This window comes from Lissotriton vulgaris, chromosome 2_1, assembly GCF_964263255.1.
Source record: "Lissotriton vulgaris chromosome 2_1, aLisVul1.2, whole genome shotgun sequence".
NCBI classification, from domain to species: Eukaryota; Metazoa; Chordata; class Amphibia; order Caudata; family Salamandridae; genus Lissotriton; species Lissotriton vulgaris.
Genome location: NC_141687.1, coordinates 1,978,307,761 through 1,978,322,968, shown reverse-complemented (window position 1 = coordinate 1,978,322,968; position 15,208 = coordinate 1,978,307,761). Strand labels below are relative to the sequence as shown.

Here is a 15,208-nt window from a genome sequence, read left to right as displayed (position 1 = left end):
TTTAAAGGTGCTTCGATGACGTGGCATGCTATAATAATATGCAGCCTAGGGATGTGAAATATATAACTCCATGTAACTATACGATTTACTTGCAAACCTACAAGGTTTGCAAAGTGGTAAATGTATAAAATACAAACAAAAACAAAAAGGTCAGTAGGGAATTGCTCCTTGTGACAGGCCCCCCTGCCAGTCTATATATAGGAGCTGTGGTACTCCAGCCCTTCCATTCCAGAACTGTCTCCCCTTGGCCCATGCCCGTCAGTGAACTCAAGCTCTTTCCTGTGTCTTCTGCTTCACTCTGCATACATGCTTTTCCACAGCAGGGTATCGCGGAGCGCTGCCACATGGCAGTCCAGGCTCCTGTAAAATGGCTGTTCCTGCTGACCCACAACAGCTAATGTGCCAAGCTGTCCCACAGCCCCCTATTGTCCTACACCAGAGATGTTGCTGCTTGTCTGGTGTAGCCCCTTCCTGCCACCGACCCCCGAGTAATCCACGGCAGCCCGCTGAGCCACGACTCCTGGCCCTCATACTCCATTGTCCCTCTCACCGCCTCGTACCTGCACGAGGAGATGGTGGTGCATGGCTGGCACGGATCTCCTTGATAAGGATGTCATGTAGGACATCCTGCCTCTGGAGATCTGGCCTGCGGTCAGCATGGGGGGGCATCAGTTCACCTCAGGGAACATTGTGTGAATTTGGAAATCTTCTCTCACCTTCATTGAACTGAGGTTTCCAGACCTCACTGGGACAGTAAACACTTTGCAAATCCCAGGCTGTCAATTTCTACTGCAGTTCTAAGCAAAACTGTAAAAAAAGATTTGAAACACCTACATTTATTTTATCTTTCAGCTTTCACTGTAATTAAACTGCCTCACATGTTGGGAAAGCCACAGTCTTTGCTCTACACCCTGTTATTACCATAATTATAATGGTTATGGGGTGAGATAACTATATTCTGGATAACTGTACTGTAAATGTAATGAGCCTGCCATTTTAGGTCTTACGTCTACCACAAAAACCTTGCATGTTTCTTGAATGTGTTACCTCTCCTGCTTCATCTCGAGTTGTATGTGAAAGATGGGCCCCCTTACAATGTGCCCACTCCAAGCATTCCAATGCCTCCTCTTCTGAGGGGAAACAACCATTACAATGCAGTCATTACACCGCACTACCTTTACAATGTGGGTGTTACAACACAATTGCACTTACATTGCATTCCATTACAACGCAGTCATTACAACGCATATCACTACAATGCATGCCATTACAATGCATAGCATTGCAACACATGCCATTACAAAGCAATATAAGGTAAGTAATTGATTTTTTTTTTTAGGGTGGGTATGGGTTTGGGGGTACATGGGAATAGTCATTTTTAACCCTACACTATCCAACACTTACCCTACTGTTGCATTCACTGGAGTGGAAATAGTAATTTTTACCCCTACACTATCCAACACTTACCCTACTGTTGCATTCACTGGAGTGGGAATATTAATTTTACCCCTACACTATCCAAAACTTACCCCAATGTTACCCTAAATGTATTAAGCACTGTAATGTTATGCGTTGCAAGGGTATGCATTGTAATGGAAAACGCTGTAAATGTAGTTTCTAAAATTGCGTTGTGATGGCATGCATTGTAATGAATATTGCGATACAAAAACTGTGTTGTGAAAGCATGCATTGTAAATGTTTGCATTGAAACGTGTCCTATCCCTTCTGAGACCCCATTACAGTCTCAGTAGTCAGTATTCTTTCGCTTACAGAGTTGACATATCCCCAATTTTTCCATGAAAGGAAACTGCCCAATGCCATGTTGTTTATAGTATTAGGAGGCTCAGGATTCAACGCTTTTGCAAATGTGTCTTGCATGGTATAGCAGTAAAGGTATAGAAACAGACAAAAGAACCACATGTAAAGATATTGCTTTGTTCAAGGTGCTCATGATGTTGAGAAATGTGTTGATGACAGAGTATGTTGCTGCTGATGTTCTTTGATCAGTGAATATCATAGTCTATGTATCCGCTGCAGAGAGGCGCTGCAGAGCCAGTGAACCAACACAGAAATGAACAAATACACTAACAATCTTTTTATGGGCCCATTCAGGAACCAGTAACTGTGAGCTGAGCTGTCTGGCTGATGGCCACCATTTCTACTATAACTTTGGCCGAGTTCTGGATGGGACACGTTGCCAAGAAGACACTAAAGGCATCTGCATCAACGGGCGATGTCTAGTAAGTCTACTGACATTACCACTGAAAGCACTGCAAGGGTATGGTATGGAGTCGGTGTGCTTAAGTATAAGTTGTGGGATTCACTTAGATGCAATGACTGCCCACACAGTGGCACGACTTGCAGTTGCAGCAATGTACATAATAATAATAATAACACTGCATTTACAGAATGTTGGACGTTGGTATTTCTAAATCCCTTTAATCAATCAATCAGGACACTTGTAGAGCGCACAACCTACCCGTGAGGGTCTCATGGCGCTGGGGGGAGGGGGTAAATGTAAATGTACATGTATTTATATAGCATAAACCGCCCACATCGCAGGCATCTAAGCGCTTGCTTAGGGAACCCGTCCTGGTATTCCCCTGTGAGATAACCCCGGCAGGGTATCCACAAGGTGAAAGCCAGGCATCCCGCCACGAGGGGCCGTTGTGGAGATTAAGCAAGCTATTGCCCAGAGTCGCAGAGTGTGAACCCGTGAGTCGAGTAGGCACCGGAGCGAGAATTATCGAGTCCGTGGAATTATTGAGCCCAAGCCCCGTCGAGGCGGGGAATTGAACCCTGGTCCATGGCCGATCTCGGCTTCCGGGTCTGCCGCCTCTAACCCCTGAGCCACACTTCTCCTGCTGCTACTGATCGAAGAGCCAGGTCTTGAGTAGACTTCTGAAGGCCAGTAGGTCTGGGGTTTGCCGTAGGTTTGTGGGGAGGGTGTTCCGGGTCTTGGCGGCGAGGTGGGAGAAGGATCTGCCTCCGGCTGTCGTTCTTCGGATGCGGGGGCGAGGGCGAGGTCGGCAGAGTGGAGCTTGTGGGTGGGGGTGTAGAAGCTGAGTTGTCTGTTGAGGTATGCTGGGCCGGTGTCGTGGAGGGCTTTGTGTGCGTGGATGAGGAGCTTGAAGGTTATCCACTTGTTGACGGGGAGCCAGTGTAGGTCTCTCAGGCGGGCTGTGATGTGACTGCTGTGGGGGATGTTGAGGATCAGACGTGCCAAGGTGTTCTGGATGCGTTGCAGCTGTCCCAGGAGCTTGGCCGATGCTCCTGCGTAGAGGGCGTTACCGTAGTCCAGCCTGCTGGTGACGAGGACCTGGGTGACTGTTCTTCTCGTTTCAGTGGGGATCCACTTGAAAATCCTACGTAGCATCCGGAGAATGTTGAAACAGGAGGAGGAGACAAGGTTGACCTGTTTAGTCATGGTGAGGGTGGAATCGAGGATGACCCTTAGGTTGCGTGTGTGGTCTGTGGGTGTCAGAGCCGTTCCCAGTGTGGTCGGCCAAAAGGAGTCGTCCCAGGCCGAAGGGGTGGACCCAAGGATGAGGACCTCCGTTTTGTCTGAGTTCAGCTTCAGTCGGCTGTTCCTCATCCAGTCGGCGACGGCCTTCGTTCCTTCGTGGAGGTTGGTTCTGGCTGTGTGAGTGTCTTTGGTAATAGAGATGATCAGCTGGCTGTCGTCGGCATAGGAGATGGTGTTGAGGTCGTGTTGACGGGCGACGTGGGAGAGGGGTGTCATGTAGATGTTGAACAGCATCGGGCTGAGGGACGAGCCCTGGGGCACGCCGCATATGATCTCGGTGGCCTTGGAGTGGAAGGGGGGAGGCGGACGCTCTGAGTTCTGCTGGAGAGGAAGGATGTGGTCCAGTCCAGGGCGTTCCCTCGGATTCCGGCGTCGTGTAGGCATGTGCGTAGGGTGCGGTGGCAGACCGCGTCGAAGGTGGCTGACAGGTCCAGGATGATGAGGGCTGCTGTTTCTCCGTTGTCTAGCAGGGTCCTGATGTCATCTGTGGCGGCAATGAGGGCAGTTTTGGTGCTGTGGTTGCTGCGGAAACCAGAATGGGATGGGTCCAGAATGATGTTGTCTTCGAGGTAGTGGGTCAGCTGTTTGTTGGCGATTTTCTCGGTTACCTTCGCCGGAAATAGGAGCAGGGAGATGGGCCGGATGGAAGTTCTTGAGGTCCTTGGGGTCCGCCTTTGGTTTCTTGAGTAAGGCGTTGATCTCCGCGTGTTTCCAGCTCTCTGGGAAGGTTGCCGTCTTGAAGGAGATGATGATCACCTTGCTGAGATGGAATGCGATGGATGCACTGGCTTTGTTGAAGATGTGGTGGGGGCATGGGTCTAGCGGTGAGCCGGAGTGGATGGTCTTCATGATCTCGCTGGTGTCCTTGTTGTTGACATTTGTGCAGGAGATTAGATGATTGGTGCGTGTGGTGGTGGTGGGAGCGGTAGTCGTCGGTGCGGTCGTGGCGTTGAAGCTGTAGTGGATGTCGGTGATCTTGCGGTGGAAGAATGTTGCCAGTGAGTCGCATAGGTCTTGCCAAGGCGGGATGTCGTTGGTGTTGGAGCTGGGGTTGGAGAGTTCCTTCTCGAGTTTGAAGAGCTCCTTAGTATTGTGTGCGTTGTTGTCAAGGCGGTCTTTGGATGAGGCCCTCTTGGCAGCTCTGATGAGTTAGTGATGCCTGCGGGTGGCTTTCTAGTGGGCTGTGTAGCTGTCCGGTGATCGTTCGTGGAGCCAGTTCTTCTCCAGTTTCCGGCATATTCTTTTGGAGGCCTGAAGGTCTTCGGTGAGCCAGGTGGCTTTCTTGCTGGTGTGGCTGTTGGAGGGTGTTGTAATGGCTTGCTGGATCGTTCCACAGGAGCGTCAGGAAACTGATGAATAGTCCTCAGCCTTCCCCTACAGCCTCTCGACTCTACCAGACTCTAGAGTATCGAGTGGCACGCCAGGGGAAAACAGGGAAACAAAACAAGGAAAGGTGGGGGTAAGACAAAACAATCCTCTGTCGATGGCACCACTGTAATGGATCTTTGTGAGTAGAATAGGCTGTAAAGAAAGGACAAGATTATAGCCGCACCAGTGGCGTAACACTATAAGACATATGATGGCAATACCAACATTTAACCTATCACTTTGATTTACTCGGCTCATAGGTAATGCAGAGGGATGCATGCAGAGTAGTCCTATATGCCTTCTACACGTCAGTATACTGAAAGCCTCTTGTAACACCTGTATATGAGACAAACAAAGCATATATATATATTCCAACCTATGTACTCTCAATTCTGGATGAGGAATTAACAGGCTCACCAACGTGGTTCTGCTGAAGTAACCAGGAGGGGCAAGTAGGTTATGGGCTATAGGATCTCTTCTTCTCTGAATATCTGTTTGTTTCTGAGGTGTATGTAGCATATGTGTTAACTGTCAGACTGTAATATATTGTAAAGAAACCAACAAAATTGGAGAATAATCAAAAGGTTGCGTAAATACGCTGTTACCGTGATTCAGATGGGTTGCGTCTTAAATATCCACTGCACAGGGTTGTGGTCCACGCAAATTCTCCCAGGTACGATATGCTCATGAATCAGAGAGCAACCGAGGAGCTACTAATTAGGGAGTAGCCTAGTAGCGACTTCAGACGCCAAAGTGAATAACTTATAATGCCAAGCAGAACAACAGAAGCAATATCGGTTAACTCACGGAACTATGGGACAGAAACTAAAATAGAAATAATTGGTATGCAACACCCCGCTGGGCAACGGGACGAAATCCGGCCACCCAACACAGCACCAGGTAGCTAACAGGGAAGCACAGCAACAGCGCCCGGCTGCGGGGTCGAAAAGCAGCAACCCGACAGCGGAGCACCAGGGTAGGGGAATGGAGACGTGTGCAAGGCAGCGCCCGGCTGCGGGGTCGAGAAGCAGCAACCCGACAGCGGAGCACCAGGGAAGGGAAATGGAGACCTGTGCAAGGCAGCGCCCGGCTGCAGGGTTGAGAAGCAGCAACCCAACAGCGGAGCACCAGGGAAGGGAAACAGAGACGAGTACTAATTACCGGCACACAACAGTATAGTACCGAGAGAACGTAAGGACAAAGTCCCCACACGGAGAACGCCACTAAACACAGGAAATGACGTAAACGGAAGTATCTTCGGACTGGGTTGAGTGTGTGACATTGATCCACATTCGGTCCATCACCTGTTGTGTTTGCGTAAACGGAAGTCAGACACAATCACTATAGGACAGAAATGGGGGGCAGGAACTAGAACGCTTAGCAACGTTCGCAGGCAATGATGCTATTTATATAGGGGAGGGGAATGGCTCGAGAATCGAGGCATTACAGGTGTCTTGAGTGGGGCGAAGGTGTTGGCACAGTCGTCGATCCATTGTCGGAGGTTGCGGGCGGCGGTGTCAGGGTCAGTGGAGTCGGTGGGTGGGTTCAGGGCAAGGGTGGTGGTGAGCTGGTCCTCAGTGACTTTGCTCCAGCATCGTCGGGGCAGCAGTTGGGTGCGGTGGTGCGTGGTGGGCTTCCTCAAGGTGAAGTGGATGCAGTTGTGGTCGGTCCAGTGGGGTTCGGTGGTGTGGTTGAAGGAGATGTGGGGACTTGCGGTGAAGATGGGGTCGATCGTGTTGCTGGCGGTGTGGGTGGGTGTTGTCACGAGCTGTCTGAGTCCGAGGTTGGGGAGGTTGTCAAGCAGGGTGGTGGAGTTGGTGTTGTTGTTGTTCTCGAGATGAAAGTTCAGGTCTCCTAGGAGGATGTAGTCCGTGGAGGCGATGGTGTACGTGCTGATGAAGTCGGCAATGGAGTTGCTGAACTGTGGTCTGGGTCCGGGGGGGTCTGTAGATGAGGGTCCCACTGAGGGGGGTGTTGGGATCGGTGTGGATCTGGAAGTGCATGTGTTCAGCGGTGCAGAGGGTGTCGTCGGTGTTGGTTGATACTCTGAGGGTGTTCCTGTGGACGATGGCAATTCCTCCTCCTGTTCCATTGGTGCGGTCCCTGCGCGTGATCTTATAGCCTTCCAAGTTGGCAATGGCGATGTCGGGTGTGGAGGTGGGGTTCAGCCAGGTCTCTGTCAGGAAGGTGACATCAGGGGAGGTAGAGTCGAGGAGGTCCCAGAGTTCGATGGCGTGTTTGCGGGCAGAGCTGGAATTGAGGAGGATGCATATGAGGTTGTTGGGTTCCATGGTGGGCGGTTTGGCTGGCCGGGTGGTGGTGAAGTTGCAGTTCTGGCAGGAGAAGGGTCCTTGGGTGCGTTTTGGGGTTCCCCGGTAACAGGTGTGTTCTCGCCCAGGGTTGAGTGCGTGGAGGGTGCTGACGTCATAGTGCAGTCGGGTGTCGTGGCGTCTCCGGGGTCCAGGAGTCCAGGTGCTGGGCGCGGTCCAGGCGCAGACGGGTGCAGACGGGTTTGCCTTAGGCGCGCCTTCGGCGTGCCAGCGGTGCATCCGCTGCGCGGCCTCCATATGAGGGGAGGGAGGAGCAGCTGGGAGGCGGGAGCGAGGTGGCAAATGGGAAGACAGGGGGAGGGGGCCTCAGGGGACACAGCAGCAGGAAAACACAGAGGGGTGAGTGGGCGATACAGAAGGCGCAAGGGGTACACAACAGGGCGCAAGGCAGAAAAATTACAAAAGGAAACCAGATAACAGCAGTGATTACCCAGTAGAACACAGGAGGAAGCAGGCACACAAACCAAAAACTAGGCACACTCTAGCTAAGAGCGTCAGCTACAGCGGGACACCGGGCACACAGGGGGGCTGTGCGGCGGTGAGGGGAGCGACCTGCCTGGTGACAGGGTCAAGGGTCGCTTTAAGCAGTTAATGGTGGATAAGCCTTGTTGTCAAATCCCTTATCTCGACAGAGATTTGCCTAAGGTATTTGTAGTTATGATGGCAAGAAGTTTTTTACACCCTTTTTTTGACGTATTTTACATGAAATGTAACAGTTGATTTTTTTCTACTTGCAAATGTATGTTAAATATTTGCTTTGAATTTCTTTGACAGTGGGATTATTGTAGGTCGTTGGTTGTGTGTTTATGTTTCTGTACGTACATGTGTGCATGTGTGATTGTGAATATTTGTGAGCATTGGGGGGTGTCTGTGTGTGGGATTGATGGGTTGAGTGGAAGGTATTTTAGACTCAGTCTGCTCATGGCCAGACTAGAGCTTCTGCTAAAGGGAGCACGATATCACCAGCAGGGGGTCAGCCACATTCGTTTGTGCATTAAACCCTAGAGTCCCTGGGCTATAGATCCCCCCTATGTAAATTTGGCATGGATTAACTGCTGACATATTTTTTATTTCAACCGCTAGTAAGCCACCTTTCAGAACATTTTATGCCCTTAGGCTGAATATTGAATAGAACTGCCCCTTTCATCATTTCCTCTCCTGGTTTTGTACACATTTTTTAATCATTCTTGCGTCATTCTCCACCACATTCCAGTGCTTTCCATGAGCCCAATTCATACATGCATAAATTCTTCATTGCAGTTTTTGGCAATCCCGTTAAGTACAACTTAATTTACTCTCCTAACTCTAGCATGTAATGGTGTATTTTCAATGGTGGAACTGCTAAATGTTGATATGTTCCGCAACCGGAAAGTGAGACAGATCCCGAAAGTGTCCATCCTGCACAAAGATGCTCTTTAGACGGACGTACCTGCGTGCATCCGGAGCCCACTGGGATGGGACACACTCGTCCTCCCCTTTTTATCACCTGCACGCCGTTATCTACCTTAGAGGTTTTTCTTACCCGTTCTGACCGGGCTGGAATTATCACCGGTCCAGCGATACCGCTTGATCATACATTTCTCCATTCAGCCCCGAAGAGTCACGGGTGAATACCCAGGTGACGAAACACGTGTCGGCTGATTGTTCTATTTTGACACTGTCTAAAGAAATTTACAAATACAATTTAAACAAGCATTTACAATGCAATGGTCTCGGCAATATTAAAGGTAGAGCTATTGGCATTGCTCATGACATTTTTTTTGGGGTGTTTTAAAAAAAAAAATCATAAATAAATGGCATTGTCATTTACATTGCCGATAGCGTAATCGTTAAATAAATGGCCTTGTCATTTACAATGCCAATAGCTTAATCGCTCGCAAATGCATGACCTATTGCATTTTACACCCACACAGAGCCACACACACAAAGCCACCCACACACACATAGTCACCCACACAATCTGCATTCTGAATCTGCATTCTGAATCTGCATTCTGAATCTGCACTCTGCACTCTGAATCTGCATTCTGAATCTGCATTCTGAATCTGCACTCTGCACTCTGAATCTGCATTCTGAATCTGCACTCTGAATCTGCACTCTGAATCTGCACTCTGAATCTGCACTCTGAATCTGCACTCTGAATCTGCACTCTGAATCTGCACTCTGAATCTGCATTCTGCACTCTGAATCTGCATTCTGCACTCTGAATCTGCATTCTGCACTCTGAATCTGCATTCTGCACTCTGAATCTGCATTCTGCATTCTGAATCTGCACTCTGCACCTGCACTCTGCACCTGCACTCTGCACCTGCACTCTGCACCTGCACTCTGCACCTGCACTCTGCATCTGCACTCTGAATCTGCACTCTGAATCTGCACTCTGCACCTGCACTCTGCACCTGCACTCTGCACCTGCACTCTGCACCTGCACTCTGCACCTGCACTCTGCACCTGCACTCTGCACCTGCACTCTGCACCTGCACTCTGCACCTGCACTCTGCACCTGCACTCTGAATCTGCACTCTGAATCTGCACTCTGAATCTGCACTCTGAATCTGCACTCTGCACCTGCACTCTGCACCTGCACTCTGCACCTGCACTCTGCACCTGCACTCTGCACCTGCACTCTGCACCTGCACTCTGAATCTGCATTCTGCACTCTGAATCTGCACTCTGAATCTGCACCTGCACTCTGAATCTGCACTCTGAATCTGCACTCTGAATCTGCACTCTGCACCTGCACTCTGCACCTGCACTCTGCACCTGCACTCTGCACCTGCACTCTGCACCTGCACTCTGCACCTGCACTCTGCACTCTGCACTCTGCATTCTGCACTCTGCATTCTGCACTCTGCACCTGCACTCTGCACCTGCACTCTGAATCTGCACTCTGCACCTGCACTCTGCACCTGCACTCTGAATCTGCATCTGCACCTGCACTCTGAATCTGCATTCTGCACTCTGAATCTGCACTCTGAATCTGCACTCTGAATCTGGAATCTGCACTCTGAATCTGGAATCTGCACTCTGCACCTGCACTCTGCACCTGCACTCTGAATCTGCATCTGCACCTGCACTCTGAATCTGCATTCTGCACTCTGAATCTGCACTCTGAATCTGCACTCTGAATCTGGAATCTGCACTCTGAATCTGGAATCTGCACTCTGCACTCTGAATCTGCACTCTGAATCTGCACTCTGAATCTGCACCTGCACTCTGAATCTGCACTCTGAATCTGCACTCTGCATTCTGCACTCTGCATTCTGCACTCTGAATCTGCACCTGCACTCTGAATCTGCACTCTGAATCTGCACTCTGAATCTGCACTCTGCATTCTGCACTCTGCATTCTGCACTCTGCACCTGCACTCTGAATCTGCACTCTGAATCTGCACTCTGAATCTGCACTCTGAATCTGCACTCTGAATCTGCACTCTGCACCTGCACTCTGCACCTGCACTCTGCACCTGCACTCTGCACCTGCACTCTGCACCTGCACTCTGCACCTGCACTCTGAATCTGCACTCTGAATCTGGAATCTGCACTCTGAATCTGGAATCTGCACTCTGAATCTGCACTCTGAATCTGCACTCTGAATCTGCACTCTGAATCTGCACTCTGAATCTGCACTCTGAATCTGCACTCTGAATCTGCACTCTGAATCTGCACCTGCACTCTGAATCTGCACTCTGCACCTGCACTCTGCACCTGCACTCTGCACCTGCACTCTGCACCTGCACTCTGCACCTGCACTCTGCACCTGCACTCTGCACCTGCACTCTGCACCTGCACCTGCACTCTGCACCTGCACTCTGCACCTGCACTCTGCACCTGCACTCTGCACCTGCACTCTGAATCTGCACTCTGAATCTGCACTCTGAATCTGCACTCTGAATCTGCACTCTGCACCTGCACTCTGCACCTGCACTCTGCACCTGCACTCTGAATCTGCACTCTGAATCTGCATTCTGCACCTGCACTCTGCACCTGCACTCTGCACCTGCACTCTGCACCTGCACTCTGCACCTGCACTCTGCACCTGCATTCTGCACTCTGCACTCTGAATCTGCACTCTGCACCTGCACTCTGCACTCTGAATCTGCACTCTGAATCTGCACTCTGCACCTGCACTCTGCACCTGCACTCTGCACCTGCACTCTGACTCTGCACTCTGAATCTGCACTCTGCATTCTGCACCTGCACCTGCATTCTGCACTCTGAATCTGCACTCTGAATCTGCACTCTGAATCTGCACTCTGAATCTGCACTCTGAATCTGCACTCTGCACCTGCACTCTGCACCTGCACTTGCACTCTGAATCTGCATTCTGCACTCTGAATCTGCACTCTGAATCTGCACTCTGCACCTGCACTCTGCACCTGCACTCTGAACCTGCACTCTGAATCTGGAATCTGCACTCTGCACTCTGAATCTGCACTCTGAATCTGCACTCTGAATCTGCACCTGCACTCTGAATCTGCACTCTGAATCTGCACTCTGAATCTGCACTCTGAATATGCACTCTGAATCTGCACTCTGCACCTGCACTCTGCACCTGCACTCTGAATCTGCACTCTGAATCTGGAATCTGCACTCTGAATCTGGAATCTGCACTCTGAATCTGGAATCTGCACTCTGCACTCTGAATCTGCACTCTGCACTCTGAATCTGCACTCTGAATCTGGAATCTGCACTCTGCACTCTGCACTCTGAATCTGGAATCTGCACTCTGCACTCTGAATCTGCACTCTGAATCTGCACTCTGAATCTGCACTCTGAATCTGCACTCTGAATCTGGAATCTGCACTCTGAATCTGGAATCTGCACTCTGCACTCTGAATCTGCACTCTGAATCTGCACTCTGAATCTGCACCTGCACTCTGAATCTGCACTCTGAATCTGCACTCTGAATCTGCACCTGCACTCTGAATCTGCACTCTGAATCTGCACTCTGCACCTGCACTCTGAATCTGCACTCTGAATCTGGAATCTGCACTCTGAATCTGGAATCTGCACTCTGAATCTGGAATCTGCACTCTGAATCTGGAATCTGCACTCTGAATCTGGAATCTGCACTCTGAATCTGGAATCTGCACTCTGCACTCTGAATCTGCACTCTGAATCTGCACCTGCACTCTGAATCTGGAATCTGCACTCTGAATCTGGAATCTGCACTCTGAATCTGGAATCTGCACTCTGAATCTGGAATCTGCACTCTGAATCTGGAATCTGCACTCTGAATCTGGAATCTGCACTCTGAATCTGCACTCTGCACCTGCACTCTGAATCTGCACTCTGCACCTGCACTCTGAATCTGCACTCTGCACTCTGAATCTGCACTCTGCACTCTGAATCTGGAATCTGCACTCTGCACTCTGAATCTGGAATCTGCACTATGAATCTGGAATCTGCACTCGGAATCTGGAATCTGCACTCGGAATCTGGAATCTGCACTCGGAATCTGGAATCTGCACTCGGAATCTGGAATCTGCACTCGGAATCTGGAATCTGCACTCGGAATCTGGAATCTGCACTCTGCACTCTGAATCTGCACTCTGAATCTGCACTCTGAATCTGCACTCTGAATCTGCACTCTGAATCTGCACCCTGAATCTGCACTCTGCACCTGCACACTGAATCTGCACTCTGAATCTGCACTCTGAATCTGCACTCTGCACCTGCACTCTGCACCTGCACTCTGAATCTGCACTCTGCACTCGGAATCTGCACTCTGAATCTGGAATCTGCACTCTGAATCTGGAATCTGCACTCTGAATCTGGAATCTGCACTCTGAATCTGCACTCTGAATCTGCACTCTGAATCTGCACTCTGCACCTGCACTCTGAATCTGGAATCTGCACCTGCACTCTGAATCTGGAATCTGCACTCTGAATCTGGAATCTGCACTCTGAATCTGGAATCTGCACTCTGAATCAGGAATCTGCACTCTGAATCTGCACTCTGCACCTGCACTCTGAATCTGGAATCTGCACTCTGAATCTGGAATCTGCACTCTGAATCTGGAATCTGCACTCTGAATCTGGAATCTGCACTCTGCACTCTGAAGCTGCACTCTGAATCTGCACTCTGAATCTGCACTCTGAATCTGGAATCTGGAATCTGCACTCTGAATCTGGAATCTGCACTCTGCACTCTGAATCTGGAATCTGCACTCTGCACTCTGCACCTGCACTCTGAATCTGGAATCTGCACTCTGCACTCTGAATCTGCACTCTGCACTCTGAATCTGGAATCTGCACTCTGCACTCTGAATCTGGAATCTGCACTCGGAATCTGGAATCTGCACTCTGAATCTGCACTCTGCACTCTGAATCTGGAATCTGCACTCTGAATCTGGAATCTGCACTCTGAATCTGGAATCTGCACTCTGAATCTGGAATCTGCACTCTGAATCTGCACTCTGCACCTGCACTCTGAATCTGCACTCTGCACCTGTACTCTGAATCTGGAATCTGGACTCTGAATCTGCACTCTGAATCTGGACTCTGAATCTGCACTATGAATCTGGAATCTGCACTCGGAATCTGGAATCTGGAATCTGCACTCGTAATCTGGAATCTGCACTCTGAATCTGCACTCTGCACCTGCACTCTGAATCTGGAATCTGCACTCTGAATCTGCACTCTGCACCTGCACTCTGAATCTGCACTCTGCACCTGCACTCTGAATCTGGAATCTGCACTCTGAATCTGCACTCTGAATCTGCACTCTGAATCTGCACTCTGAATCTGCACTCTGAATCTGCACTCTGAATCTGCACTCTGAATCTGGAATCTGAATCTGGAATCTGCACTTTGAATCTGCACTCTGAATCTGCACTCTGAATCTGCACTCTGAATCTGCACTCTGAATCTGCACTCTGCACCTGCACTCTGAATCTGGAATCTGCACTCTGCACCTGCACTCTGAATCTGGAATCTGCACTCTGCACCTGCACTCTGAATCTGGAATCTGCACTCTGCACCTGCACTCTGAAATCTGGAATCTGGAATCTGCACTCTGCACTCTGGAATCTGGAATCTGGAATCTGGAATCTGCACTCTGGAATCTGGAATCTGCACTCTGCACTCTGCACTCTGCACTCTGCAAGAAGCTGAAGACCTGGCTTTTCGAGTAGTCCCACAAGGCTCCAGGTGTGTCTAGACTCGCAGCTGCTCAGCGCCAGGATATCGTCCCAGGTGATACTGCACTCTACGAATCTGCATAACACAACTTAACATAACAATCATGGGCTTGTCAACAGCGGAGTAGCAAGGGTGCCATAGGGCCCACTGGAACCATGGAAAATGAGACCTCTGATCCCGTGCCGAGAAGTAAAAGCATCCATAATTGTGAAGCGGTGTGACCCTCACAGCCCTGGACCCTGGTGCCACTGCACTTGCTGCACTATGGATCGCTACACCTCTGCTTGTCAAAATGTGTTTGAATGCCTAATGAACTTTAAAAACAAATAAACTGCTTGGGGGCGGGGGGGGGGGGGGTTGCAGATGCTCCTACCAGGTGTCCCTTTTAGTTATTAAATACATGTGGCAATAAGTCTCACTTTTGATATACAATTTCAAAATAGTCCTCTCAGAATGTTGCCTTTTAAATCGCCATCTCAATTTTGGGTCTAGGCTCTAGAGCTGGAAGTGGGAAACTGAGTCCTGAAAAGCCTAGATTTCATCTGGTTATAGTATACCTGTTGGAGTGTCACCAGTAGGTCCACTGAGCCGCACTCCATGCATTCTGTGGCCACAAGATAGCCCAGCGGGTTTAGCTGCTACTGCAGAGACTGTTGTACAACTAACACACAGTAAGAAGGGATGCAGCACAGTCCCTTTGAGAAGGCATAGTCTCTTTCACCCATCCCATCCAGAGTGATAGTTTTGTGGACGCGTATGTCTGGAGACCACTGGACCTGAAGGCGGGGGTGTCCAATGCGGGCCCAGGAGGGTTGATTGAAACTGTTCTTGGAAGCCTA

The 15,208-nt window shown here is 49.9% G+C and overlaps 1 protein-coding gene across 1 annotated transcript in view; it reads left to right on the top strand.

Moving 5' to 3' along the window:
• LOC147733595 (ADAMTS-like protein 5) overlaps nucleotides 1–15,208 on the top strand; it is a 262,354-nt gene that overhangs the window by 140,972 nt on the left and 106,174 nt on the right. Inside the window, exon 6 of the mRNA XM_086958186.1 lies at nucleotides 2,113–2,240. Coding sequence (XP_086814312.1) covers nucleotides 2,113–2,240 — 128 coding nt within the window. The remainder of the gene's footprint in view (nucleotides 1–2,112; nucleotides 2,241–15,208) is intronic.